Source organism: Oryx dammah, unplaced genomic scaffold, assembly GCF_014754425.2.
Source record: "Oryx dammah isolate SB20612 unplaced genomic scaffold, SCBI_Odam_1.1 HiC_scaffold_2, whole genome shotgun sequence".
NCBI lineage: Eukaryota > Metazoa > Chordata > Mammalia > Artiodactyla > Bovidae > Oryx > Oryx dammah.
Window position 1 is genome coordinate 60,663,906 of NW_024070186.1, and position 26,950 is coordinate 60,690,855.

The 26,950-nt window shown below is 41.6% G+C and overlaps 1 protein-coding gene across 10 annotated transcripts in view; it reads right to left on the bottom strand.

Moving 5' to 3' along the window:
* Positions 1-400: 400 nt before the first annotated feature.
* The window catches only part of TNIK (TRAF2 and NCK interacting kinase), a 400,746-nt gene continuing 374,196 nt past the window's right edge, over positions 401-26,950 (bottom strand). For 4 of the 10 annotated variants that reach the window (XM_040248731.1, XM_040248720.1, XM_040248705.1 and 1 more), the window contains 11 exons: positions 25,640-25,801; positions 22,439-22,550; positions 22,132-22,218; positions 21,454-21,624; positions 20,608-20,751; positions 16,997-17,131; positions 12,878-12,978; positions 10,495-10,644; positions 8,558-8,717; positions 8,171-8,310; positions 401-6,024 (listed from right to left, as the gene is read on the bottom strand). In XM_040248731.1, the coding sequence (XP_040104665.1) occupies positions 5,941-6,024; positions 8,171-8,310; positions 8,558-8,717; positions 10,495-10,644; positions 12,878-12,978; positions 16,997-17,131; positions 20,608-20,751; positions 21,454-21,624; positions 22,132-22,218; positions 22,439-22,550; positions 25,640-25,801 (1,446 nt within the window). In that variant the 3' untranslated portion in view covers positions 401-5,940. Of the gene's footprint in view, positions 6,025-8,170; positions 8,311-8,444; positions 8,718-10,494; positions 10,645-12,877; positions 12,979-16,996; positions 17,132-20,607; positions 20,752-21,453; positions 21,625-22,131; positions 22,219-22,438; positions 22,551-25,639; positions 25,802-26,950 lie in introns of those variants that run through there. The other 6 variants (XM_040248755.1, XM_040248749.1, XM_040248727.1 and 3 more) reach the window with 3 other exon arrangements.

A 26,950-nucleotide genomic window follows, 5' to 3' on the forward strand; every position in this document is an offset into this window, starting at 1 on the left:
CAAGCAGGCGTCTCACTACTATCGATATTTTATTATTCACATTTTGATAGAGAAAACATAAAATAGTATATTCCATAGTACGGCAGTCACAGTCAAGGAAAACCTTGGCTTAGAACCTACCAAATCATTTCTAACTACTGCTTGAACAACCTTAGACAACAACTGAAGGCTTTGTGAATGCAGGGAAAAAATACCTGAAAGTAACCAAAAGGTTCAGACTAGAAAATATGCCAAGATTTTCTTTCTTTATACCACTACACAGGTGAGAATGATCCAGTTTCAGCATATTTTTGACAGTTTAGAACACTTTAGAAAACTGGAGATTTAAACAGCATAAACACTCTTAGGCATAGCAAAATGATAGTTTTCCCTTCCAATATTATAAATTTGGCATTTCTACAGTTACGTTAACATTGTTAAAAAACAAAAAAAAAAGACAGCTAAATGCACAAAGACAGTTTCACAACATCCAATTTGAAACTTCACCTAAGCTGTCATCCTTTTTTTCCCCCCTGCTACAGATTTATTTCTTGCTGTCACCTAACATTTGAAATTCTGATTCAGGTGATGTCTGAGGTTTTTAAATAAACCATAATACAAAATTACTATTTCTTAACACTAACCCCAGAGGGAGAAATACGAGGAAGAGACAACTGGGGCATGGATGTTTGCTAGGGATGAGCAATGATCCATTGCTGGAAATGAAAACTTACCTTTCCTCCAGCCCCAACTGTGCAGTGCAACTTGTTGTGATAAAAACCAACTATCAAAACCAAACCCTATCACGCAAGGAATTGAGTTTGTTTGAAGATATCTACACAAACCCCCCAAATCTGGAAACTTTAGGACATTTCTATTTTAAACTGTATTTTCTAGTCTTTCTCCAAATGTTTGGCATCATGGACACAGAGTCCAAGATTTTGATGTGAATTTAGAATATCTCAAAACTTATTCCGAGATTTTTGTTTTAAAAATGCTTTTATGAAGATTTTTATTTTGGTGCATTCTGGCATTTTCTGGGATGACAGCCTTAGAAGAATAATTTTCAAAGCAGAGAGTTATGGTCTCATACTGTTTAATGTTATGCAAAATTTTGAATATCCTAAGTATCTACAGAAAATCCCCCAAATCCCAATGACAGTTTGTAAATCAAGAAATACTAGAAAATGTTTGGTAGACATATGTAAATGGTCAGTTTTTTTCCAGCTGTGCCATGCAGGGTAAGGGATCTTCGTTCTCTGACCAGAGATGGAACCGGTACCCCCTGCAGTGGAACCGCAGAGTCTCAACAACTAGACCACCAGGTAAGTCCCTCAATGGTCAGTTTTAAACTTGCAAATTCTCAAGAGGTTTTCTTTTTAGCTGGGGCTTCTGAAAGAAGATCAGTTTATATCCATTTTGAGACCCATACAAGGACAGAACATTTTAAGATTCTTGATATTGTGACCCTGATCAAGGCCAAAATGTAATGGTATTTATGAGGAATATTGACAGGCAAATGAAATCAAATTTAGATTTTTGGATTTTATGTTGTAACTATATAGTCTCAGTTAAGTCAGTTTTGGGTTTGTTATTTTTTTGATTTGTTTAGATTTAAGGTTAAGAGGAATGAACGAAAAAGTGACTAATAATTCACCGAAACTGTTGAGATGGTTAGAGCAGAGAATCATGGGAGCACGACAGAGTCATTCAGAATTGCCACCAGCATGTTGCGGATATCCTATTTTCCTCCAGAAGTTTAAAAAATTTTGACCAATAACGGCATGTTCTTTCTTAAAAATGTGGCACATCTTGTATCTTAAAGCAATCAGCATGAATGAAAGTGATGCCTGTTCAAGCAGACTTTCAAAGACGACACACACTATTAACACAAAGAGCTCTTCAACATTTCAAGAATACAGTGACAGGAATTAGGACACATACTAGTAGGGAAAACTTTTTTTTTTTTTTAGCTTATGGAATGTGAGGTTAGACTTCAGCTGCTTCCTTGTCTGGGCAACGGACAAAACCCAAATGGCTCCAGCCTGAATTTTTCACATCTTTCTAATCTACTGCACAGGAGGGACCAGAGACACCACTTACCAATAAGTCACAAGAGCAGACAGAAAACTGTTAGTAGGTCTTGACAACCAGGAATTAACAGGCTTTAAAAAAACGTGTACTTGATGTGATGTACGTAAGAAGTATGTCTTAGAAACCAATGTTAAAGTGTGAGAAAAATGGAATACCTGTTTGAGTGGCCTCGTGGGATGTCATCTGTATCTTAATCTACACTGTTGAAATAGCCCTTGGTCTTCTTGAGGCTCTGTTAGAAAGTCTTCAAGAAAAATGAGCTCTATTTAAATAGTCATTAGATTTTGGGTGGCACATAGTGCAAGATATCTTCCCTTAGCTTGTGTGCAAGGACAACGATCTGAATGCAACTGGCATGGGGAGAACTCTCCTCATCTTAAAGTACCTTGTAGGTCATCTGCTCCCACCATGCACTGCGTGGAGGAATCCTCGCTAATGTCCCAGACCTGCACCCAGCAATGACAGCCACCTGCCAGACCCTGGCCCGCGACCGTGGTGTAGGCAGCCACAGTGGATTCCATTGCATGAGCATCAATATTGAGTAGCAGGGAATGAAACGATCTAGTGGAACTAGAAAATGGCACCCCACTCCAGCACTCTTGCCTGGAAAATCCCATGGACAGAGGAGCCTGGGAGGCTGCAGTCCATGAGGTCGCTAAGAGTCAGACATGACTGAGCAACTTCACTTTCATTTTTCACTTTCACGCACTGGAGAAGGAAATGGCAACCCACTCCAGTGTTCTTGCCTGGAGAGTCCCAGGGACTGGGGAGCCTGGGAGGAGGCCGTCTATGGGGTCACACACAGACACAACTGAAGCGACTTAGCAGCACCAGCAGCAGTGAAACTCTGGGGGAGGGAGGGTTCCACTTCTCTTTGTATACAAATCTTGATAAAAACTTTTTTAAGCTTTGAAACTAGTTTCAGTTTTACTTTTCTCACAGGTGAATTTTTTATCTCTAAAACTGGCTCATTTTAAAGATGATATTAAGAGGGATGAAAAGCACAACCACCCCTTTGCTTCTGCCAAAAAAAAAAAAAAGATTTAAGGCAAACTGAAATGTTGGTAATTGTTATGAGCCACAAGAACAGTTATTCTGAAATATTCTGCATGACCTAGGCCTCCAGTATTTCAGGGCTAGGGCCTGTCCTTATGGAGGAAAATGTATTTTTGGAAATAAAAGCTTAAGAATTCTTTAGAAATCTTTCAAGGAGCACAGATTTGTGGGGGGCTGTTTTAAATTTCATTTTGCTTTGTACTCTGTGTAAAATATTTGTACAAAAATATAAAAAGCATGGCTTGATGGTTAACGTTTGTGTTTTATTTTTCTTGGCACCAGAAAAGCTCATGGTCTATGTCATGTCAGTGTACATACTGTAAACAAGACTGTAATATTGTTTTCTTATGATTTTTTGTTTCAATGAATCTAGATTTTAAAAAATACATTCACAAACTACCTTATGTTTAAACACAATGATTCCCTTTTATTTCTTTACTGTACCCCAAATCCCACAATAAAAAAAATCAGTTAAAGCTGTGTGATCCGAACTTATCACTTAGAAATCAAAACGGAACAAAACATAAAACAAAGATCAGTTTGCAACATAATTTAAAGAAGCTTCTGGTTCAAAATACCACAGCAGCAATATAAAGAGCTGGTGGCAATCACATGCGGAGATGAGACCCAAATCAATGTGTCTTGTCCATGTCAGCATTCAATGACAGTAGTTGCTATTCAATCCCAAACATTGCTGAATTTGTGGCATGGAATTTGCGAAGATCCTATTGTTCAGCAGCAGAACCTTAGCAGTAAAAATGAGAACGGGAGGATTTCATTGCTTTTGAGTGCTAAAGGGACCACAATGAGGACATCTTGGTGATCGCCTGAAGATATTCCTCAATTCCATTTGTGTGTTACCTGCTTTAAATAAATGCAAATGACAACCACCTTTACAGGAGGGAGGGGCAGAATCAGCCACTTCAAAAACTAGAGTAGTTCCCCTTCCGTGTACCCCCCTTGCCCAAGCCACCAGATTGAAATGGCGCTGTTTTCCTAATGTGTATTTCGTTCTCATTAATAGTACATCAGCTGCTCATGTATTTAGGCAAAATCAGTAGGCTCATATTTTTGGTTTTGGATCTGTTTACAATAATTGTTTTCTCCAGAAACGAGCCACATTAGTTTTGTTGCTGTTGGATTTTTTTTTTTTCCAATTTTTCAAGAACAATTTGGTCAACTACTGTTTTGCTTTTTTTTTTAAATGTGAAATACACCTGAGATTGCCAGTTGAGCTCTCTATATGTCTCCTGGAGATAACACTGCTGTGATGAACAGTGAAACGAAACAAACGAAACGAGGTAGGTTAAAACAGGAAGCGCAACACAGATACTGTTTTGCAACACCTTGATACCACAGGCGGCCATGCTCGGAGCTTTGGGAAAAAAAATCCCAGACAGTCACGCAAAAGTTCAGATCACTCGTGGAAGAGTTTATAAGGGCACAAGTCAACCTGAACGAAATACATACATATCTCTGCACAAACGTTGTTTACCGGATGTTGGGTAATTTGGAGGAAGGTAAAATGATTAGGGTCTCAGAATTTTGGCCAAAGCCTTGCTTTCAAGTTCTATAAAATCTGAACCAATGATGCCTGCTGGGTCCCAGGCAGGCTTAGTAGTCTAGTCCCTTCTCTCACCAACCCAGAGAGAACACAGGCAGCTCAGAAACATTTATTATTATTATTTTTTCAGTCACAGTTTTCATCTTGAGACAGTGGCACCTCAGGAGGAAGCTGGGAGTAACTAGAGCCTGGATGTCATCGATTCTCCAATTCCCAGAAAGAACAAGGTCTTAACTCCTAACGAAGCCCAAACAAGAGTGACTTCCTAGCTGGGAAGTTTTGTGCATTTGAAAAAAAAATGTGTGTGTGTATATATATACATTTTTAGCTTGTTTCCAGAAGCTCTTTCCATCTGACCCCCTCTGTCATCCCATCTTTTGCCCTGATCTGCTGCAGTAATCATTGAGGCAACGTTGTATATAGAGTCCCTCATTCACCAGAGCCAGCTTAACTCAATGGCACTACTATCCCATGAGACACACTCTGTTCTGTACAGGGCCCTATAAAATAGGGCCTGCCAGACTCACAAAAATGGTAGTTGATTTTATTAGTCTAAGGCTAGTAGTTTAGCCATTTAAAATCTATTTCCCAAAAGAGGGGAATACTAGTATTTTTCTTCTCTTTTAAAAATTCATTAGCAGTTGCTATCAAAAAGCAACCTCTTGGGTTGGTGAAGGCAAAAGAGTTCTAAAATTACCTCACTGTGTAGTTATGGCCTTCAGTGTAAAGAGATAAGGTACATTTATTGTGCTGTCTCTCACCATTTGAAGTTGGAGATCTTAACATATCATATACTTAAAGCTAGCAGGCAGACAGAATTAAAAACAGATACTTTCTCAGTATGCATTCTCTCCCCATTCTTACAAAGTAAGGGGGTAAAGAAAAAAAAAGGTAAAAAACAAAACAAAACTCAAAAATCCACCGTAACACAGCTTAATCATAAAAGCACACAATATTTGTTTCTATCCCTAACTCCGAAGGGCACATGGTCCATCTCTGTCCATAGACAACGCAGCATTCTTGGGGATCTCCTGGAAATTCCTGCCACCTTTTTCTCTCCTTCTCAACCAGGCTGCAACATTGAAAGATGGACTGTGTCGGGACGGGTGGAGGGAGAGGAAAAGGGGAAAGCAGTATGTTCAACCAAGCCTTCTGATTCTGCCTCTAGACTGGCATTAAGTCCACATGAGTTATGTTCTTTTAAATTAGAAATAACGCCATGAAGATAAGTGCCAAGTGCTCTTCTGTTACCAGTTCATCATGGAATTTCTGTTGAGGGTCATGAAAAACACTTGGCTACTTCCTCCAGATCGCACGGATGCAAAAAATACCTGTTTGAAATTAAAAAGAAGTTAGTTCAACTGCATGGTTTCTCTCCCTCTTTTCTTCAACCGTCCATCCACTTTCCTCTCACATGTCCTATGCTTGCCATGTGTCAGCTCTTAAGACTCAATGGCTGGTGTTTTTAAAGCATCTTTTAACACACCGCATCCTCTGCAGGCATTCCTGCCTTTATTCCTGTAAGGTTACTATTACTTATCATGGTATTGGCCTTCAGGGACCCAGAAGGGACTACATCTTGATTTGCAACAACCCTTTGGGTGCTCACTTTTTACAAGGGAGTTTCATGCTAGGATAATATGCTGGATTTCTGGTCAAGAACACAACAGGTCCTTTGTTAATTTCTGGAAAGTCACAAGGGCTCCCCTCATCTGTCTCCTAATGACAAGAGGGCAGACTTTGGGAATGAAAGTCAAGAGAGAATCTGAGGCCTACTGCCTACTATAGAGCTTCATTTTTCAATTAAAAAACCAAACAAACAAGTGGCTCTAGTTGGATAGGATAAGGTGTTTAATGCCTATTCACTTTGGCATTTCAAGAGTTAACACTTGGCTTCTCTGCTGATGTGATGATGAAGGCATATCCTAGGCTGAAGGGGATCATGGCATTCATAAGGAGAACCACAGTCCATTAGGTCTGGGTCTGCTAAATCATTTTATCCAACAACTGAGAGAAGGGAGCAAGATTTGGGGTACTGCTTGCCTGAGCCGAACATCCATGAACCGCTGCCTAGGAAAATAATATTATGTGCTTTGGCCGAGTCCTTTAAGAATCAGCCGACACCACACTTTGGTCCAAGGCGTTTACTTTGTCACTAGTATAAAGTCTCTGCTACTTCATTTCCACAACTTCTTTAGAACATTGCTGTCTCTCCCAACAGCTTCTTAGGAAGCTCTGTGGAAACGTGTGTCATTCAGCTAATGCTACATATGTTAGTAAAGCTACTGTGGGGTTAGTGATCACGGGGGGAAGCACAGAGGACCTGTGGAAACACAACAAGGGGAGGAAAGGGTTGCTGTTCTCCAGGTTCTGTGTGCCCTGGCTCTCAGCCTCAGCGCCCTGACAGTGGTGTGGTCTCAGCCTGTTCCTGAGGGTGTGGACAGGGCTTGCAGCAAGGGCTTCTAGAGTTTGGGGGTCCATGCCTAGATCAGTCCTGGCCTTAGGATCCCCGGAGACTAGGTGGGGGCTGGAATTTTACTTGAGGTCAGGTCTGTTTTCTGGCATATTCTGATGAGGCCTTGGAAACCATTCTTGCCCCTCCCAACTGTTGTCCACCCAGACCACACCACGTCAGATTAACTGGCTGCTCCAGGGTCATACTAAGACCAGCCTGGCTTCTAGGGAATGGGAGAGAGCCAAGAGACGTAGGTCTGTTCAACCCATCACACTCTTTTCTATAAATGTTTACGTTGGCTGATTTGGGGGACAGCATTTCTAAATTGACCATAGTCACAAAGGATGAATTCACAAATACAGTATAGCTTAGCTACTGAGAACTCTGGGTGAGTCTACAGGGAGGGCAAGGGGAAGAATACCCTTCTGGGCGACTGTTCATGCCAGACGAACACCGCCAATTTCACTGGAAAACAGTCCCCCTATGACACTTCAGAAGAAACACGGCTGGAATGACACAGGACATGGCACTAGTTGAGTTTGTGACTGTGCATTCCTCAAGGAATGGGTGGCACTTCTCAAAATCTTTATATTTCTACATGTCACAGGTTTTACATTTGAAGCTGAATATAATGTGATGGGTTATGCCCCAGTAGTGATTCTGTGAAAAGTCTAAACGTGGAGTATAAGGTTGACCCTCTGTGAAATGAGTAATGATGGGCCAACTCTACTAAGTGTTTAGGAGAATTTGGGGTATTTGCTGAGTCATCTTAAGGCCTGCAGGCCATACGAGTTACTAAGAGTTTACAAGAAACTTTTAGATGTTTTCATGTCTTTTTTTGATGTGTGAATAGTATATTTTGAGGGTTCACATGAGTCAAACCAAATAATGCCATTTCAAGATAATATTGATTGTTTAACACAGATGTGATTCAAATCAGTATAAAGGAAAATGAAGATTTCACAGGTACCTGGTGGTCTCTTAAAATGCAAACACTAATGCAAATGTTGAAACGGATTTACCTTATCATTTCTTTCACATAGAAACTTTAACCTTTGAGCTCGCTTATGCATAAATACTCCATCCAAATGTCCTGTTTCCACTGACCGGATCTCAATAGCTTTCTCGCCCCAGCCCATTATCTGATTGGAATGAATGTAGGCTGTCAAAAGGAATTTCCAAAACTGCATTAAAAACATTAGATGGGCAATAACTCACAGCATCTGTTCACATCTTAACCACAAAAATGACAAACGACTTGAGATAAACAGACAAAGCAAGTCTTACAAGTTATTCACAGACTTTTTTTTTTTTTTTTTGGTGAAATCAAATGGTTGTTTCACATTTCTTGACTTTCGTTTCATTTGGGGGGTGTAACTGCTGAAGGAGATAAGGAATGGTTAACCTACCCACAGACGTGGGCATTTCTCCCCATTGGAGCACCACATCCTTAGTTATCCGGCCGTAGGTGTTTACATACACCCCCTCATCCTCATAGCAAACAAGCATTTCCATTCCATCTGTCTTAGGCAAGATGACAATGGCATGAGGAGTGATATTGCCCTGAATCTAGAAGACAAAGAAAGGCCAGGCATTATTCTTTTTCAAAATAAGACAGTATCTTAACTATTAACTTCTAAGAATTGAAAAAAACAAGTTCTTTCATTTCTCTTTTTCATTTGTACTCTAGAGACTGATGTTTTGCTTTGCTTAATTTAACTACTGACCTGCCAAATACGCTGGTAAATACAAACTTTGGGATGAAGTCAAGAATCCAATTCACCTGTTCCTAAAAGCAACAACTACAACGTTGGAGCACTTGCCCTGTGCCAAGCATGGGCTCTTTACATACATAACTTCTGGGCCTTAGAACAGCTCCGCACGGTAGGTGTTTCTGTCTACAGGCGAAGTGACTGCATCTCAGAGGGGTTATGTAACTTGACCAAAGCTGTACTAGCATGTGGTGGTAAAATTGGGATTTGCGCACATTCTCATGAACATTGAAAAAAATCTCGTGTTTTCTGTCTACTTTTAAAAAAGATGAGGAAAAGAGCAAACCAGTTGAATATGCTGGAAACAGCCTACATGGGACCAAAAGTTGGGACCAAAATAGGCTATGAAAATTCCATACAGATTGTTTATCTGGGTGACCAAATAAAATAATAATCCAAATTAATGGCTTGTTGAGAAAAAAATTTTAAATTACCATTCATTAAAAAGACTCATACTATTCAAATAAGCGTAGACTGACATGTATGAAGACAGACATGGGACTGCTGTGATCCCCCTGGTGGAGAGTGTCATGGCCGTCCAGTAGGTGCAGGGTGGACATGACCGAGGAGCTGGACAACGATCATGGGGTGGCTTGGTCCCCTCATAAAAGAGCATGGGTTGCGAGTCCGTGTGCATGTACACACACGTGAGGGAAAGCTGCAATGTGGGAACAAATGATGTGCGTGTGTCATGCACTAAAGTAACTTTTTTCAATTGTTGTGCTTCCGTGGAGTAAAGTCTTTAAACTCTTTAAAAAGCAACAGACTGAATCTCAGACTTTGTTGATGACTAGTTTCTACTGTATGTTAGCCTCGGGACTATATACATATTGGAGACACAATTTACATTGCACTTCTACTATGTGAAACCATGGGCAGCATTTCCCTTAAAAAGTCGTGTTTTAGGCAATGTGTCAGGATAGTAATATTAATACTGCAAATTGTAGGACCCTGTGCCATGTTTCCGATGCATCATCTCATTTAATGCCAGTGATAACTCTACGTGATAGGTCCTCTTAGCCCATTTTACAGATGTGAAAGCTGAGGGCCGAAGAGGCTGCCCATTATTTGTCCATTATTGCAAAGTGAATCCATGCTAGAGCCAGAGCATGTGCTTGGGGGTGTCTGATTTTACCACATGATATTGCCTTCCACTTGAAGAGAGGAATGAGAGCAGAAAAAGGACCACTGGCCTTCTTCCACATAAAATGAACCAATCTCCTTCACAAAGTAAAAACAGAAGCTCATTTTTACTCCTCCTCTTGCTTTTAAAAAAAGAATTTGTGCCCTTGAATGAAAACATCATATGTATTTTAATATAAAATCCAAGGAAACATGTCCAGTAAATAGCAAATAATTGCTATTACATGTTACTCAGTTTCAAGCAGCTGTAAAAATTAGTTAAATTTACATGTTTTATGTATGAAAGTATAATCTATTTGGTGAAGGCTAAAAGTCCATCTGCTTTACTGATTAGTAAAAGTTAGCATGACTTTCACTACAAATGTACAAAACCAAATCTCTACACGCAGACTGTCAAACAGAGTCTTGACAATCTGCTTTTGGGAACTTACATGAGATGGTATGTAGATATCATAAGAGTTTCCTGAATCAACATCAATTACATGGAAACCAGTGTGTGAACCAAAAATAACCTTTAATCTTTGACCTTCTTCTACTGTGAGATCAACAAGCAGTGGCTTGTGCTGGAGATCTGCAAAAGACTTTAAAAATCACCCTGTGAGAGTCCACATCATGCAAAGACATTATCTTAATGGATTTCTCCTTTAGCTATTTCCTGTGGAAGTTCACGTCTGACTTTTCTTAAATCAAAAAGCTAGGAAATCTTTCCTTCAATTTTAGAGCTAGTCATATTCTGGTTCTAGGAGGAAGAGTCTAGCATCCATTCATGCCCCTTGCTCTCCCCTTGTCCTCCAGGGAAGAGAAGTTGGTTTACAGTTGTCAATTTTGATAGTGTTATCATATACTAAACATATGGTGCCCAGATACTGCTGTTCTTTCCTGTTTATTTCTGGCCTTTTCCCCAAGAAGGTCCAGTCACCTCTCTGGCCCCTCTCCTTCCTGAGTGACAGCCAGGCCCATGCATGGTTACTACCTGTTTAGGGACAGCCTGAGGAGGGGGGCAGCTGGGGCCAGTTCTGTGCTAAATAAGCCTGTTCTGAGTTATCATGCCTGCTCTGGTTCTGATTGTCCTGGTGAGTGAGTGCCCATCAGATCAGCACCTTCTCCAAATTTAATGCAGAGATCTGAGACTTGGGTTTGACCAACAGAGAGGGAAGGTTGAGGTGGTACATCTCAAGACTTGTGGCTTACATTGGCTAGCTGGGTTTACCTAGAAAGAAAACAAAGAGCTCCAGCCACAGCTATCAAAGTTCTGTGTGTGAGACTCTGGAGTCTAAGCCCCAGGTAACTGTTCAGTCTCCCCTCCTTTTCCTCTGCCAATATTTTAGCACCACTCTACCTGTACTGGCCTGGAAATCTGGGAGAGAATCTGTGAAACCACAAGTGCCTTGGTCGCTTAACAGACTCCTCTTTCCTTTTTCACTAACATCATTTTCATGTATGGGAGGTCTGAGCCAAATCCTCTTGTCCCATAGGAGGGCTCAACCTCCTGCCAGCTCTAGACTTTTCCTATTCAAGTCCTTGCCTTTGCTCATCCTCCTTCCAGGCTGGGCATGGTTTGCTGAACAAAGCATTCTGCCATCAGTTCTGCACTTTGGCTTGTACACTGACGGCACTAACTTCAGAACTGGAACAGGTCTCGATGGAAAAGCTTTTGCAGAGAGAGATTTTGGCAGAACAGCGGCGCCACTGTAGCTTTCAGGAGTCATCCCAAGTGTTATTACTAACCTAAGGCAGCCCCCAAAATTCTTCTCCATAAACGTGGGGTTATGGAGGGGTACCCATTTCCATTGATGAACCCACCTTCCTGAGCACATCACAAATGAACTCCTTGTGCTGCTAAGAGAATAAGACAGAACTGGGGTGATTCTGCCCTGAAGAGGGGCTCATAATGTTCCCAGGGCAGCTTCTGCCCTCACATAGCTTAGGTGGCAAGAAATAATGCATAAAGGGTCAAAGAAAGATGAGAGTTGTAAAGGTGGGGAGAAAAGTGAGAGCCAAGGAGATATAAAGAGAGAGATGTAGGCAAAGAGAAAGAATGAACAGAAGATAAGTTAACACTGGCTATGGGTAGACTGTGTATCTCTGAAAACATCAGACTGCCTGTAAGTCCTGGTCCTTTTGGCATTTGGGGGTCAGCTTTCATGAGCTGGAGTCAATGGGACCAGCATCACTCCCTACTACTTCTGTTGATTCTCATGAGTGATCAAGCCAACCACAATGAGTACCGACTTAGACAAGATGAAAAAATGAAAAAGCAATGAAAATTGCAGGATGCAGAGAATCTAGGCCATTTCCACATGTGACTCTATTCAGTATTCACTTCATTGAAGTCCAACAGCAATGGGGATATATGACCATCAAGTGAGTTTTAGGGACTTTAAACCAAAACGGCTTAAGAGGATTGTAAGATTAACAGACTCAGTTCAAACCTGAGATACAGTGCTGCTGTTGGTCTGCCTTTTTCAGATGAAATATCAGAGTTAGGTGGGGGTATAATGAATCTCATTGTCTAACATTACAATGAATGCTTTGCCCAGTAACCATTCCCCATTAAATGCCACTTAGACGTGATGGTGCATAGACCTGAAATGGAGGAGGAAGGTATACCCAAATTTTAATTTGATTAATTTAATAGCATTTGATAATACCCAGTCTTTACTTCTAGAATAACAAACAAGAGTTCATACACTTTTAGAAGAGAATTATTCTATATAGAAAACTTGGTACAAGTCTCTGTGTAAGATAGAGCAGTGTTACCTGGTGGAAACCTACAGAAACAAGCCCTTCTTAGGTAATCACATGTCTACTTACCTTAAATGCCATGAACTTATGATATGGTTTAGGAGCCCAAGCATATATCTCCACAGCATTCTTTAAGGCAATCACCAAGAATTTGATCCTTTCATATTTAACTGCAACAAAAACATTACGAGTTAAGTTTATTAATTTAATCCAGTTTCTGTGTTGATGAATGGTTCCCGGTGCCTCAGTGGTAAAGAACCCGCCTGCCAATGCAGGAGATGCAAGAGATGAGGATTCGATACCTAGGTCTGGAGGATCTGCTGAAGAAGGAAATGGCGACCCACTCCAGTATTCTTGCCTGGAGAATCCCATGCACAGAGGAGCCTGGTGGGCTACAGTCCATGGGGTCACAAAGAGTCGGACACAGCTGAGCAGGCACGCATGCAAACACACACATCACTATATATCACCCTAACTGAGAGTAGTGCTCTGGTGTGGGATGTTCTTGACAGTGAAAGTCGTTCAGTCATGTCCGACTCTTTGCTTCCCCATGGACTATACAGTCCACAGAATTCTCTAGGCCAGAATATTGGCGTGGGTAGCCTTTCCCTTCTCCAGGGGATCTTCCCAACCCAGGGACTGAACCCAGGTCTCCTGCATTGCAGCTCTCCGGTGTGGGATATTCTTACAGGTATGGATTTAACTTCTTTTAGTAAACTTGTCTGCAGAATACCTGGGACCTTTTGTTTCCTCCTGAAAGCTCTATCTAAAGATGTAACTGGTTAGGACTGTCTCTCTTACCACCAAGTCTAGATGTGAATTACTTATTGTAAGAAGAATCTGTATAAAAATCCTTCATGTTTCCTTGCTCGGCTTTTATGTTCCCTCACATGTAAGCAGCTGAGAGCTGGTATAAGATGGCAGAAGAATCAACAAGTGGGTAGAGATAGAATGTCTGCCGTTTGCTTATTATTCAAACTTGGATTCCAGTTATTGAAAATTTAAAAGGGACTAGTGCCCTTAACAAGAGACCCCAGAGAGATATCGCTCCCTTCCTACTATGTGAGGCTGTAACAAAAAGACAGCTTTCTATGACCCAGAAAGCAGGCCCTCACCAGACACTGAATCTGACAGCACTTTGATCTTGAGCTTTTCAGCCTCTAGAGCTTTGAGAAAGAAACTCCTGTTGTTCATAAACCACCCAGCCTGTGATATTCTGTTATAGCATCTTGAACAGACTAAGACAATACACATGGAATTGCTTTAATTCTTTACTGGCCGCACAGTGTCATATGCGGGATCTTAGTTTTCCAACCAGGGATGGGACCTGTGCCCCTTGCACTGGAAGGCAGATTCTTTTTTAAAATTTTATTTTTAATTGAAGGATAATTGCTTACAGAATTCTGCTGTTTTCTGCAAATATAAACATGAATCAGCCATAGGTATATATGTCCCCTCCCTCTGGAACCTCCCTCCTATCTCCCTCCCCATCCCCCTCCTCTAGGTGGATACAGAGCCCCTGTTTGAGTTCCTTGAATCATACAGCAAATTCCCATTGGCTATCTATTTTACACATGGTAATGTAAGTTTCCATGTTACTTTCTCCATACATGTCACACTCTCCTTCTTCCCCCGCCCACCGTGTCCATAAATCTGTTCTCTATGTCTGTTTCTCCATTGCTATGGAAGGTGAATTCTTAACTACTGGACCACCAGGGAAGTCCCAGCGGTTGTTTTATTTTATCTTTTATAAAATGTTTGAACACTCAGAGTATTCTGTATCCTAAAGAAATTAGCCCAGGATAACTGAACAAATTCTTGCTCTCTGAATTCTTTTTCTATAGCATACATCTCCATATTCTGTCTTTAATATACTTTCAACTACTTCTGCAATTCACTTCCATATTTCTCAATGACATGCTAATAATGTTATTTAATTTTTTTCAGTTGTAGATATTATCTGATATTAGCTACTGACTCTGGAGCATGGAAAGGATCTTGTCTCTTATCACTGCCTCCTCTCTCTTGTTCTCTCTCTCTCTCAAATGTACCCATTTCTTCTTCCCTCACACCTCCAACACAGTTACAGTTACAGTTTTTGGTCAAGTCAATATCTTGTGTTAAAATCATTACTGTTCATGGATGAGACATGTGGTATACCCTTATTATAATTCCTTTCTTGTTTTCCCAAATTTTTTCCACTTCCTATTTTTTATGCATCTATCTCTAAGCACATGGAAACTTTGTTAGAGTTATAAAGGCCTTTAATACAGTCATGGCAGGTATGACATGACAGGTAATCTATCAGTAACGTTTTTTTTCTTGGAGGTACGTCTTCCTAAACCCTCCACTGTCCCACTCTGCTTGGACTAATTTCTCTCTCTCTCTCCACACACACACACACAAACTGGTTTTGTTTCTCTGGAGAACCCTGGCTAATACAGATGGGTTATAAATTACAAAGTGAAAAAAAATGTTTCCTTTAGAACTTTGAAGGCCTTGCTCCATTGTCTTCTAATCTTCCAGCATTGCTATAAGTCCCAGGCCATCTAATTCTGGGTCTATTATACATAAACTGTTTATTTACTTATTATTTATTTATGGTTGCATGGTGCAGCTTGTGGGATCTTAGTTCCCTGACCAGAGGTCAAAACCAGACCTTTGGTAGTGAGAGCGTGGAGCCCCAACCACTGGACCACCAGGGAATTGTTTACTTGTAATTTGAAAGTTTTAAGAGCCTTCTCACTTCCTGGGTACTGAAATCTCATGTTGCTATGTCTTCTTGTAAGTCTTTTTTCATTCATTTTTCAGTATTTCATTCATTTTCATATACTGGGTACTCAGTGAATCTTTTTATTTGGAGATTTTTGAGGTCTTCATTCTAGAAACTTTACTTGTATTTTTTCTTTGATGCCTTCTTCCCCTTCCATTTCTTAATTTCTCTTTTTCCTAAAACTTATGTAACTTAGATTTTGAACCACTAGGATTGAATCTTTTTGTTTTCTTACCCATCCTCTCCTTTTTCTTTTCATTCCACTTTCCAGGACATTTCTCATCCTTATCTTCCAACCCTTATATTATACTTTTTATTCCTGCCTATATATTTTAATTTCCAAGGTGTTTTCCTTGTTCTCTGAATGACATTCTCCAACCTTGTTTCATCTTTTTTTCTTTTTTTTTTAAAACCCTATTCTTCTTTTATGGAAATGGTATTTCTAATCTCCCTGAAGTTATTATAGTTTTTTAAAAAAAATTTTTTTTTGTCCCACTCTTCATTATCCTTGTTTCCTCTAAAGTCCCTTCTTTCTCAGTTTCCTTTCTTTAAGTGGATTTCCCCACTGTATGCTATTGTGGGCTTATCAACTGCTGGGCTTCACTTTTAAGGTGGTTAGATAGCATGCTCTTTCCACAATATGTCAAATATTAGTACCTGAACATCTTTTATTTCTGGCCATTTAGCTAACCCAAAGACAACCGTTCAATCTCTTGCTTGGGGATACAAGCGTGCCTGGCAACATTTGGGGAGCCACGCAGGATAAGAAGGTGTGTGTGTATCTGTGTGTCCTCATAAGTCATTGTTCCCCATCAGGAGACTAGCTGTGCCCGCCTTCCATCTTCCGCTGCACTCAGGGAGGGTGCTGCCTGACTGAGCTCTGCAGGATTTGCTGTTCATGAGCTTTCCAACAATCCTCCCCTTTTTAGTCCCACCCTCACCTCCACCTCAAATACACCTGGGGCCTCAGGTCCCAGGGCTTTCTGAGTTCTGCTGAGTGACTAGGTTGATTTTGATGACTTTCCTCAGAGCAGACTTAGAATTCAGCATTTCCTGATCAGTCAGGTCTATTCCAAGTCATCTAACTACTCTTGTTCAATATTTTGACATCTCTTATTATCTGGTTTGTCTTCTTCTGGTCCCTTTGTCCTTGTGGGTTGATAGCATTTTTATTCCTTTATTGTCATTTTAATGGGTCTTTGGGAGGGAGTCAAATTGGAGCCTAGGACTTTATTCTGAATGCACTCTTTGAACTTCACTGATCTGACTTTTGGGGAAAATGCAAGTATATTTAAGGTTCCAGCAGTGTCTTAAACTGGTCACAGATGCATCACCAGTATCTGATAGAAAAAAACTGAATGAAACTTAACTGAATAGTTTGGATAGAGCAAACAATTCCACATCTTGAGACTTACCAACTTTGTAATGTATACAGCCTTCCAAGTCTCCCACAGTGATCCAGCCTTGTTTCTTTTCTACTTCTGGGTCATTGTGTAGTATTCTGTTTCTTAACCATGAAAGATAGTAAACTCGTAACTTATTCTTCTTTCCTGTTAAAATAACAGAGCTTTAATTTCAAGGTCTGGAGACAGCTTTTTCTCTTAATCCTTCCCCATCTCCATTTTATTTTTATTTACAATTGTGTGCATGTGTGAAGGCATAATAACCAGTGTCTCCAGCATCATCAAAGTATTGCATCTGCCAGAACTTATGATTAAAACAGGTTTAAGTGTTTTGGGCAAATAATCATTGTACAATATGGCCACCTGATGCGAAGTGCCAATTCACTGGAAAAGACCCTGATGCTGGGAAAGACTGAAGGCAAAAGGAGAAGGGGGCAGCAGAGGATGGGATGGTTAGACGGCATCACTGACTCAATGGACATGAATTTGAACAAACTCCAGGAGACAGTGGAGGACAGGGGAGGACTGGTGTGCTGCAGTCCATGGGGTCACAAAGCGTCAGACATGACTTAGTGACTGAAGAACAACAACAACTTTTTACTTTCTGGTAGCTTCTTTTTTTTTTCTTTCACATGAACTCTATTTTTAAATATTTATTAAAAAAAATAAATAGTTGCCAGGTCTTTGGTGTGGGATCTAGTTACCCTGCCAGGCATTGAACCTGGGCTCCCTGCACTGGGAGCACGAAGTCTTAGGCACTGGACCACCAGGGAAGTTCCTGGTGGTCTCTTATTTGAGCAAGCTACTTATTCCCTTCTCCCAATGCAAAGGGCAATGTCTGCTCAGTAAGACCTAATTCTGTAGCAGAATAGATGATCAGCATTCCAAAACATTCTAGATCTAATTACATGAAGGAGTGTTGACAGACATTTTAGCATACTCAGGTGTGACTGCCTTTTCCTCATCTTCTACCCAACACACCATATGTTAATGCAGAGCCTCTTACTCGCCTTCTCTCTTACTTTAAAGATGACAGCTGGTTGTAGTTTCATTTTACTAAACAGAAAAAGGCATTGCATAAGGATATGAGAAACAAGTTCAGTGAAGGCAATCTGGGCTCAGAAAATAACCCTGGAAGAATTTATGGTGCTGAGAGCCCTGAAAGAAGTACCAAACAGAAATAAGAACCAAACAGAAATAAGAATGGACAAAAAGATGTGTACTTGTGTAAAAATGTACAAGTTCCCTTTGGGAAATGTTGGTAAAGTGATCCTAGAGTAAAGAATTCTTAGAATGACAAGAAAACACCTTAAAAACATTGAGGTATATACAGGAGCTAAATTTAATCAACCATCTGAGATTATCTAAATACCAGCTAAGAAACTGTCCTTTGGGGTGGCTTTTTCTAAGTGATCAGAAATTTACCCACTTCTTGGGTACTTACTTTTCCTTTGATTTCTTGTCAAAAAATATGTTTTGCAGATGTGATATATAACAGAGGAAGAGAATTCATTAAAGCATTGCACACTTGATTTGACAGAAGAATATCTTTATTATTGAAATTAAGGGAACCACTGTGCAGTTATTATTCCTCTTTGCAGCCAAAAGCCTTGATCACAATAGCCAGGATGGGCAGGAGGTTGGTGCTTTCTCTTCTCTGTGCCAACACAGATCAGAGGGCACTTCAAGAATCTTTGGCTCCTATTTTCATTCTCTTCTTTCCCTACCCATGTGCTACATGATAGCAGGGAATAGTTACACTTTTAAAAATGATACATCATATATTGAAGCTTGAACATGAATTTTCTGGTATCACTTCCCCTTTTGGTAGGTGTCTGGCAGACGTATGGCTGTAAATTTGATTTGGGGGTATAGCAATCAAGAACTCACTGCCCAGAAAAAAGGACTGTGCTAGCCCATCAGTTGTGTCCTACTCTTTGCAATCCCATGGACTGTAGCCTGCCAGGTTCCTCTGTCCATGGGATTTTCCAGGCAAGCATACTGGAGTGGGTTGCCACTGCCTTCTCCAGGGGATCTTCCCAACCCAGGAATTAAACCTGGGTCCCCTGCATTGCAGACAGATTCTTTACCATCTGAGCCACTAGCAAAGCCCAAATAAAGGGCTATAGTGAATTAAATGATAATATAGGAAGAATTTACTTGGTTAACTTTTGTTTGGGGAGGATAAAAAGATGAAACTGAGCATTCAGTGGTAAAGTAAAAGAGAGAACCACGGCATCTCGTGAAGGTATCTTCTCAAAACAGAAGCACAGCTTAACAGCTAAACCCTATTTGAGACTCAACCCAGGAGGAACCCAATGTGTCTCTTTGAGAAACAGAGGCTGGTTCTCCAGCTTGGCTGCACAGTGGAGACACGTCAGTAGCCACCAAAGCCTCTGTGACCCGGGCCACATCCTAGACTCTGACCCACTAGTCTGGGGGTTATCCTAGATTTTTCACATCTCCTCAGGGGGTTCTAATGTGCAGGGGTACAGTTGGCTTCATACTGGAGGGGATGGGAGGGAGTAAGAGGGGCATTATTTATCAAACTCCTTCAAACATCTATAAGGAAAAACTTTCAACAGACAGAGTCTTTCAGGTTACATTTTTAACCTGTGAGTAGTAAGGCCTTCACTACTGTCTCCATATTTTTTATTTATTTACTTGCTGCATCGGGTTTTAGTTGCATCATGCGGGATCTTTGGTTGTGGGGCACGGGCTCTCTAGTTGTAGCATGTGGGCTCAGTACTTGCAGGACATGGGCTCAGTACTTGTAGCACATGGGCTCAGTACTTGCAGGACATGGGCTCAGTAGTTGTAGCACGTGGGCTTAATTGCTGCACAGCATATGGGATCTTAGTTCCCTGACCAGGGATTGAAACCTACATTTCCTGCATTGCAAGATGAATTCTTTTTTCTATTTGTTTTTTCCACATTGATTCATTGTATTATTTTTATTGAAATATAGTTGATTTACAATCTTATATTGGCTTCAGGTGCACAGCATAGAGATTCAGTATTTTTACAGATTGTTCTCCATTAATGCAAGATGAATTCTTAACCACTGGAGCACCAGGGAAGTCCCTGTCTCCATCTTTTTTAAGGCTCTTTTTGTGAACCAGAAAGCTGCAAGTATAGCAGTAATGATTCCTACAGTCAAATCTCCTCGCAGACGCAATCACCTATGGGCCAGCAGCACTCAGTAGAGCATCCATGAACTATAAGCTAAAGCAGTTCTTACAAGAAAAGAGACCAGAGAAATTTCTGCTTACAAAATTTCTCACTTCCAGAACCCTACATTTTTATATTCTCCTTCTGAGAACAGACAGTGGTGGCTGGAGTGCAGACACCTTAAAAAGATCCTTGCTGAGTACCAGTAGAGGTAAAGCCCCATAAGCACACAGCTATCACGTCTCTGTCTGATTCAGATTTCGGGCAGAGGTGAGAGACTTCCCTTGGAAGGTCAGAGTCTCCAGAGTTAGAAAATACGGGTGATGTCACTCGCTGCACTGTCATAATTCACTATGCCACTTGCTGGTGGGACGAGCAGAGCTTACTATTCCTTCAGAAGCGAGGCGGTCACCTTTCCCAACCCATGCAGACCTGGTCATCTCACAACATACCTGATATTGTCACGAGGACATTCAGTCCCTCGAGCACATCCATCTGCTGAAATCGCCTCCGGTTGATCAGATTATAAACTTTGCCTTGCCCACTTCGGTCCAAAAGCATCAGGCCATTTTCAGTTCCCACCAGGAGGTTTACACCTGCAAATTTATGAAGGGTCCCAAGACTGACTCTTACAGGCTTTACTCTTCTGTGTCTGGGGTCCCTGTAAAACCTAAGAGCTGTACCTTGTAAATATAAACTAGTGAGCAAGTAGGCATACCGCAGTAGAGAGTGTAGAAGTAGAAGCTCTGAGATAGTAATTAAATCACTGTTGCTCTAGTAATGACATTAGTTTTCTTTTATAAAGTGGCAGCAGCATTCATTACATGAAGCTGCTCTGCTGCCTAGAACAGTGCTCTTGAGAGGAGCCTGCGGCATGGCTGTCATGCCAGCACAATCTGCCATTATTCCTTTCCTGTGACACCCACCCTTTTCTTGGCTCTCTTGGTAAATCCCACCTTGAGACTTCGCCAAGGTTCACCCCGCCCCTATTCATGCAGTGGTTCCTGGACCTCTCACCTTTCACATATGCCCCCACTGTGGGCACATGGTACGTGAGTACTGAGTGGGAGCTACATCTGCTGTGGGTTTGAGCCCATCCTTGTTGTGCGACAAGATCATTTTGGATCTCCTGTTATCCTGAGTATATCAGTTCTTTCTAAATATAAAATTGCTCTTGATCTTTCTTGAGGCCAAGACAGTCCCAAGTCAGGTCTCTAACACCCATGACTGAATCAACGTTCTTCTGATCGTAAGATTCCTCTTCAATCCATTAATGAATGTTACAAGCACCAACTTACCCCACAGAGCTGCACAAAGTATTTCTGAATTGAATCGCTTCTTATATTTTCTGATCTCCGGTGTGTCGCTATGAGGCCGAATGTTGGTTGGGTTTACATTTACCACTGAAATCTTTCTTGCTTCATTTAGTTTGGCCTGTTCTTGCCTAAGAAGTTCGCTAGTAAACAGAGCTTTGAGAAAAAGAATCAAAGAAATCAGTGGCATCTTGAAATATAAACCAATGGAGACATGGAGAAGGGGCTTCAAAACACTAGGATTTTTCCTTGTTTAGTGTGCTTTATAGTAAAGGCAAAGAAATGCTGAAACTATAAATATTTTACACTTTTTTTTAGTAGAATCAAGTACAAATCATTCATAAAAGCAGTATTTTATCTATTAGTAAAACAGGTTTATAGACACTACTTGAGCAGTTGAGGGAATTAATGTTCATCTCATAAAATTAAATATACCATCCCCATCTCCTGTAATATATGCAGGAAAGATTACTTTTTGAAATGCCACGTTATCCATCGACAAACTGGCCTAAGGTGAGTCTGATGATTAGTGAGTTGCAGAATTCTAGAAAGCAAGACTCTCCTCTAAATCAGCCAGACTTCTGCAGTGGGAAGCACACACCTAGAACTCAACACAACTCAACACGCATTTATTAAGTATCTACTGCGTGCACAGCATTGTACCCAGAAACTGCTTTTGAGAAATAGGTGGTGAGTTTGGAGATCTCGGAGGAACAGCTTTTCCCAGGGCCCCTGGATACCTCTGGGTTCCTACCAGAATCAAAACAGAAAAGATGAACAAAAAAACAACAAAAAAAAACAAAACCCAGAACTTTGAGGAATCCTGTAAAAAAATTAAAAGTCTTCCTTTTAAGACAGGGCCTAAGCAGTTAATGGCTTAACTACTGAATGAAGAATTAATTGTTTTTATCAGGCCATAACAGAATGGAAAAGCAAGCTGTTTCTAAAACATCGGGGACTTCTAGCTTACCCGCAGCTGACGATTCCTCATCTTCTTCATCTTCATCAGTGGGAGACGTCTGGTATACCCTGGGGTCCACAAAGGGGGTGAAGGAGGCTTTGGTGCTGCTCCCCAGGCCGTACTAGTCAATAAGCAAGAAGATTAAGAAGAGCAGATAGGTAAACACCACAGCGACCAACAAGGCTAACAATACTCTGCTTGGGCTTTAAAATTACTAAGTGAAAGTGAAAGTCGCTCAGTTGTGTCCAACTCTTGGCAACCCCATCGACTGTAGAGTCCAGGCCAGAATACTGCAGTGCTTCACCTTCTCCAGGGGGTCTTCCCAACCCAGGGACTGGACCCAGGTCTCCCACACGGCAGGCAGATTCTTTACCAGCTGAGCCACAGGGGAAGCTTCCTCGAGACTCTTCAAGCTACCCAACTGTATACACCCTAACCACCAAGTCACAGTGTGTGCTTCTCTCTCTAGCTTCTCCTGGTACTGGTTCCTCCCTGACCACCAGATCTTGGGAGGAGTTCGTGAATCATCAGACTGCAAGAGCTGCAGCGAGCAAATGATATTATGTGCTACATGCGGTACCTGGTAAGATGGCTGGGGAGACAGAGAGATGATCACTCTCAAGTAAAAGCAACCTCCCACTAAGTAGTCTTAAGAAAAGGAGACAAATTGGCAACGAGTTAAGTAAGCATGTAAACATAGCAGCACCTCTTCCTGGACATCGAGCCACTCGACTCCCTCCTGGCCCATTCGAGGCCTTTCATGCTGGCCTGGTGACGCAGGTGGACTGGTGTTGACTCAAGAAGCCTTAAAATCTGCAATTCAGATACAACTTCTTCCAGGGAATAAAGATTTTTTTCCTTCTCATGATGGTTTCCTTGAAACAACTCATACTTATACGCTCTATCTAGGGTCCTCATGAAGATACTAGGTTTGCAGGCACCTCGACAGCCTACTTAAGAAATAAACTGAAGGGCCTGGACAGCACTGTTCAACTATGAACTCAGAACTAGACTAGGAAACACTAAACTTTCAAGGCTTCACATCACGATATTCTACATTTGACTTTTGCCAAAGGAGTTTCAATAACCATCTCCTTGTTTTGTCTACTATTGTCAAATCCTTTTAATATCACCAACAGATTTCCCTTTCTTGTGTGACTTGGGGTCTAGGAAGATGAATACTTTGAGAATGTATTTATTTTTATTTTTTACAAACAAATCACTTCAATCTTATTTCATCTGCTGCTGCTGCTGCTGCTAAGTCACTTCGGTCGTGTCTGACTCTGTGCGACCCCACAGACGGCAGCCCACCAGGCTCCCCCATCCCTGGGATTCTCCAGGCAAGAACACTGGAGTGGGATGCCATTTCCTTCTCCAATGCGTGAAAGTGAAAAGTGAAAGTGAAGTTGCTCAGTTGTATCCGACTCTTCTCGACCCCATGGACTGCATCCCATCAGGCTCCTCTAATTAATGTAAATATGAATCTCAACCATGAACATAAGAAGCATCTTTTTGAGGGATAAATGCCTTTTAAGTTTTCATTTTTAAAAAAGGTTTTATGTAAAAATAAAACCTGTATCCCAAATCCCCTAAACATATAAAGAGTAAACCACAAAAGCCCAATCTGATTCAAGATTTCCGCTTCATGTTATGAATCAAAACCATTTCATCCTTCACAAGGTAGGATTCCCCCTCCCAAACTTTCACAGACATCCTCTCCTTCAATCTTTAGAAGTCTGTGAAGGAGGTGTGGCAAGTACCAACACTGCCACTTAGAGCTGGGGAAGCAGCAGAATTTTAAGCAGAGTCCAACCACAAAAAATTCTCCTTGGTACCCAAAGAGGTATTCAGATAGGAAAAACCTGTCCACAGTGCATGAAGCTGTAATATTAATAGAATGCTCTGTGTTCTTTTCCCTGCAACAAATAAAGTTCATCTGCTCTGTAACTTTCGAATCCAAATGGTGCATCATAAAACTCAGCATGTAGACAATATCAAAAACAGCAGTGCATATGCTATATAAATACATGTAGAGTCTCTGGTGATTCACAGTACTACTCATTCATGAAACATGACCCAGCACCATGACCTCATCCAACCTGCTCGGTCAAGGACATGCACAAGCACTGCCCAACAGACTGCTTTTATTTTGGCTTTTTTCCCAGACTCCTTTCTGTGCAGGAAAGATAATACCCCATTTCTCCCTTTCTTGTGCGATTTGGAGTTTAGGAAGATGAACACTTTGAGACTGTATCTACTTTTCATAAACATATGATTTCAACCTTATTTCATCTAAGTCAAATTTAGTTTGACTAAGTTAATGTAAATATGAACCTCAGTTATTGGCCTTGGAATCTCTACAGGCTGAAGTTTTCATCCCTAGCCTGAGAGACGTGCTTAGTCACTCAGTCATGTCTGACTTTTTGCGACCCTATGGACTGCAGCCCGCCAGGTTCCTCTGTCCACGGGGTTTCTCCAGGCAAAAGTGCTGGAGAGCAAAAGTGCTCTCCTCCAGGGGATCTTCCCCATCCAAGGATTGAACCCAGGTCTCCCGTTCTGCAGTAGATTCTTTACCAGCTGAGCCACCAGGGACATGCAAGAATATTGGAATGAATAGCCTATCTCTTCTCCAGGGGACCTTCCTGACCCAGGAATCAAACCAGGGTCTCCTGCATTGCAGGTGGATTCTTTACCAGCTGAGAGACATGAGGTCCCAGTTCTGGTCCCAGGTCTGTCACAAACCAGCTGTGTGCCTTGGGCAAGGTACTTAACCTCTCTGAGCCTCAGTATTCTCATCTGTAAAAACAGGTACTGGTTCAGCTGCTACCTGTGAACTTTTCACTGCTCTGCTTCTAACACTGCCTCCATTTGAGTATATGCATAAGTAGTTATAAGTGCTCAGTCATGTCCAAATGTTTGTGATCCCGTGCTCTGTAGCCTGCCAAGCTCCTCTGTCTATGGAGATTCTCTAGGCAAGAATACTGGAGTGGCTAGCCATTCCCTTCTCCAGGGGATCTTCCCGACCCAGGAATCGAACCTGGGTCTCCTGCATTAGCAGGTGGATTCTTTGTCATTGCACCACCTGGGAAGCTTGCAGAGCCCAACCAAATAGGTTTCTGGGAGCTTGTCAAAACCTCCTTCTTGAGGAGACCAGGGTCTCAGAATCTCCAAATGAGAACAGAGCTGTGGTGGCTCCTACCCAGCACCTACTTCAGTCCCGGCGTCCATTTCCTGGGGGTGGGTGGAGACGCGCAGGCCCTCGGTGGGGGTCCCCGCAGGGGAATGGCTCTGCTGTACCAGGTCCGGGAGGTTGATGTGGCCAGCAAAGCCATTGCTGTCACTGTGGCCAGGTCGCTTCTTCTCTCCGGACGGCTGGGGGGCACACAACACACAGAGAGTGACATCAGCCCTCACACAGCACAGGCACAGTGGCCTGCAAGCTGTCCCACTGGGCTGTGGGGAGACACTCAGGTTTCAGTTTCATCCAAGAGAAAGGTTAGGGTTGCTACTACTTAGTACACGGATTGACCCTAGGGCATTAAACTCCTGCACGAGGGGCAGTCAGGGGGCACATATGATGTGGGGGTGCCCTGTGGGAAGACAATCATGCCACAGGGGAACTGTGGAGCAGGGCTTGGCGGGGACCTCACATGATGTTCCTCTTCTGCAGTGTGTCTGTGTGTGCACACCAGATCACATCACGAGGTTACAATGACATAAATAAAAAAACACTAACATGACCTAAAACATCTCTGAAGAGAAGCAGTAGTCTGAGATAACATTAATAACCCATGCCTAGGATACTCCAAGAAAATACAGAAATGATTCCCAACTCACAGGGTTCTTGGTCAGCTGTGAGGTCAAACCAATGATTAACTAATCATAGCTGATGGGAGTGACAAAGAAAACATGGAAGTAATCGAAAGATAATTTGAAAATAAGGCTTTACATTCACTGTCACTAATGATGAATCTCTCAGTAAGCAACTATGGTGCCTTGTGCCAGGAACTGGTTAAAAAAAGAAAGAAAGAAATCAACTCTCAGATGTAGAAAACAAACATGGTTACCAGGGGAAAAGATGGGGGAGGGGTAATTGAGAGATTGAGAATGACATTTACACATGACTTTATATAGAATACATAACTAATAGTGACCTACTGTATAGCACAGGGAACTCCACTCAATACTCTGCAATGGCCTAAATGGGAAGAATCTGAAGAAAAAAAGAGTGGATATATGTCTAACTGATTCACTTTGCTACACAGCTGAAACTGACACGATATAGTACATCAACTATACTCCAATACAACTTCCCAAAAAAATGAAGTCATCATGCCTAGCACTGCATCTGAAGTCCTGTTTATAGCTTCCAGCCCCCACCCCCACAACACAAGTATTATCCCATTTATTAACTATAGTTCAGAGATGTTAAACAAGCAGTCCAAGATCACACAGCCCAAGATGATGAAGGCAGCAGAGCCTGGCCATGTGTCTGCTTTGGCTGGATGCCCCTGCCAGCTC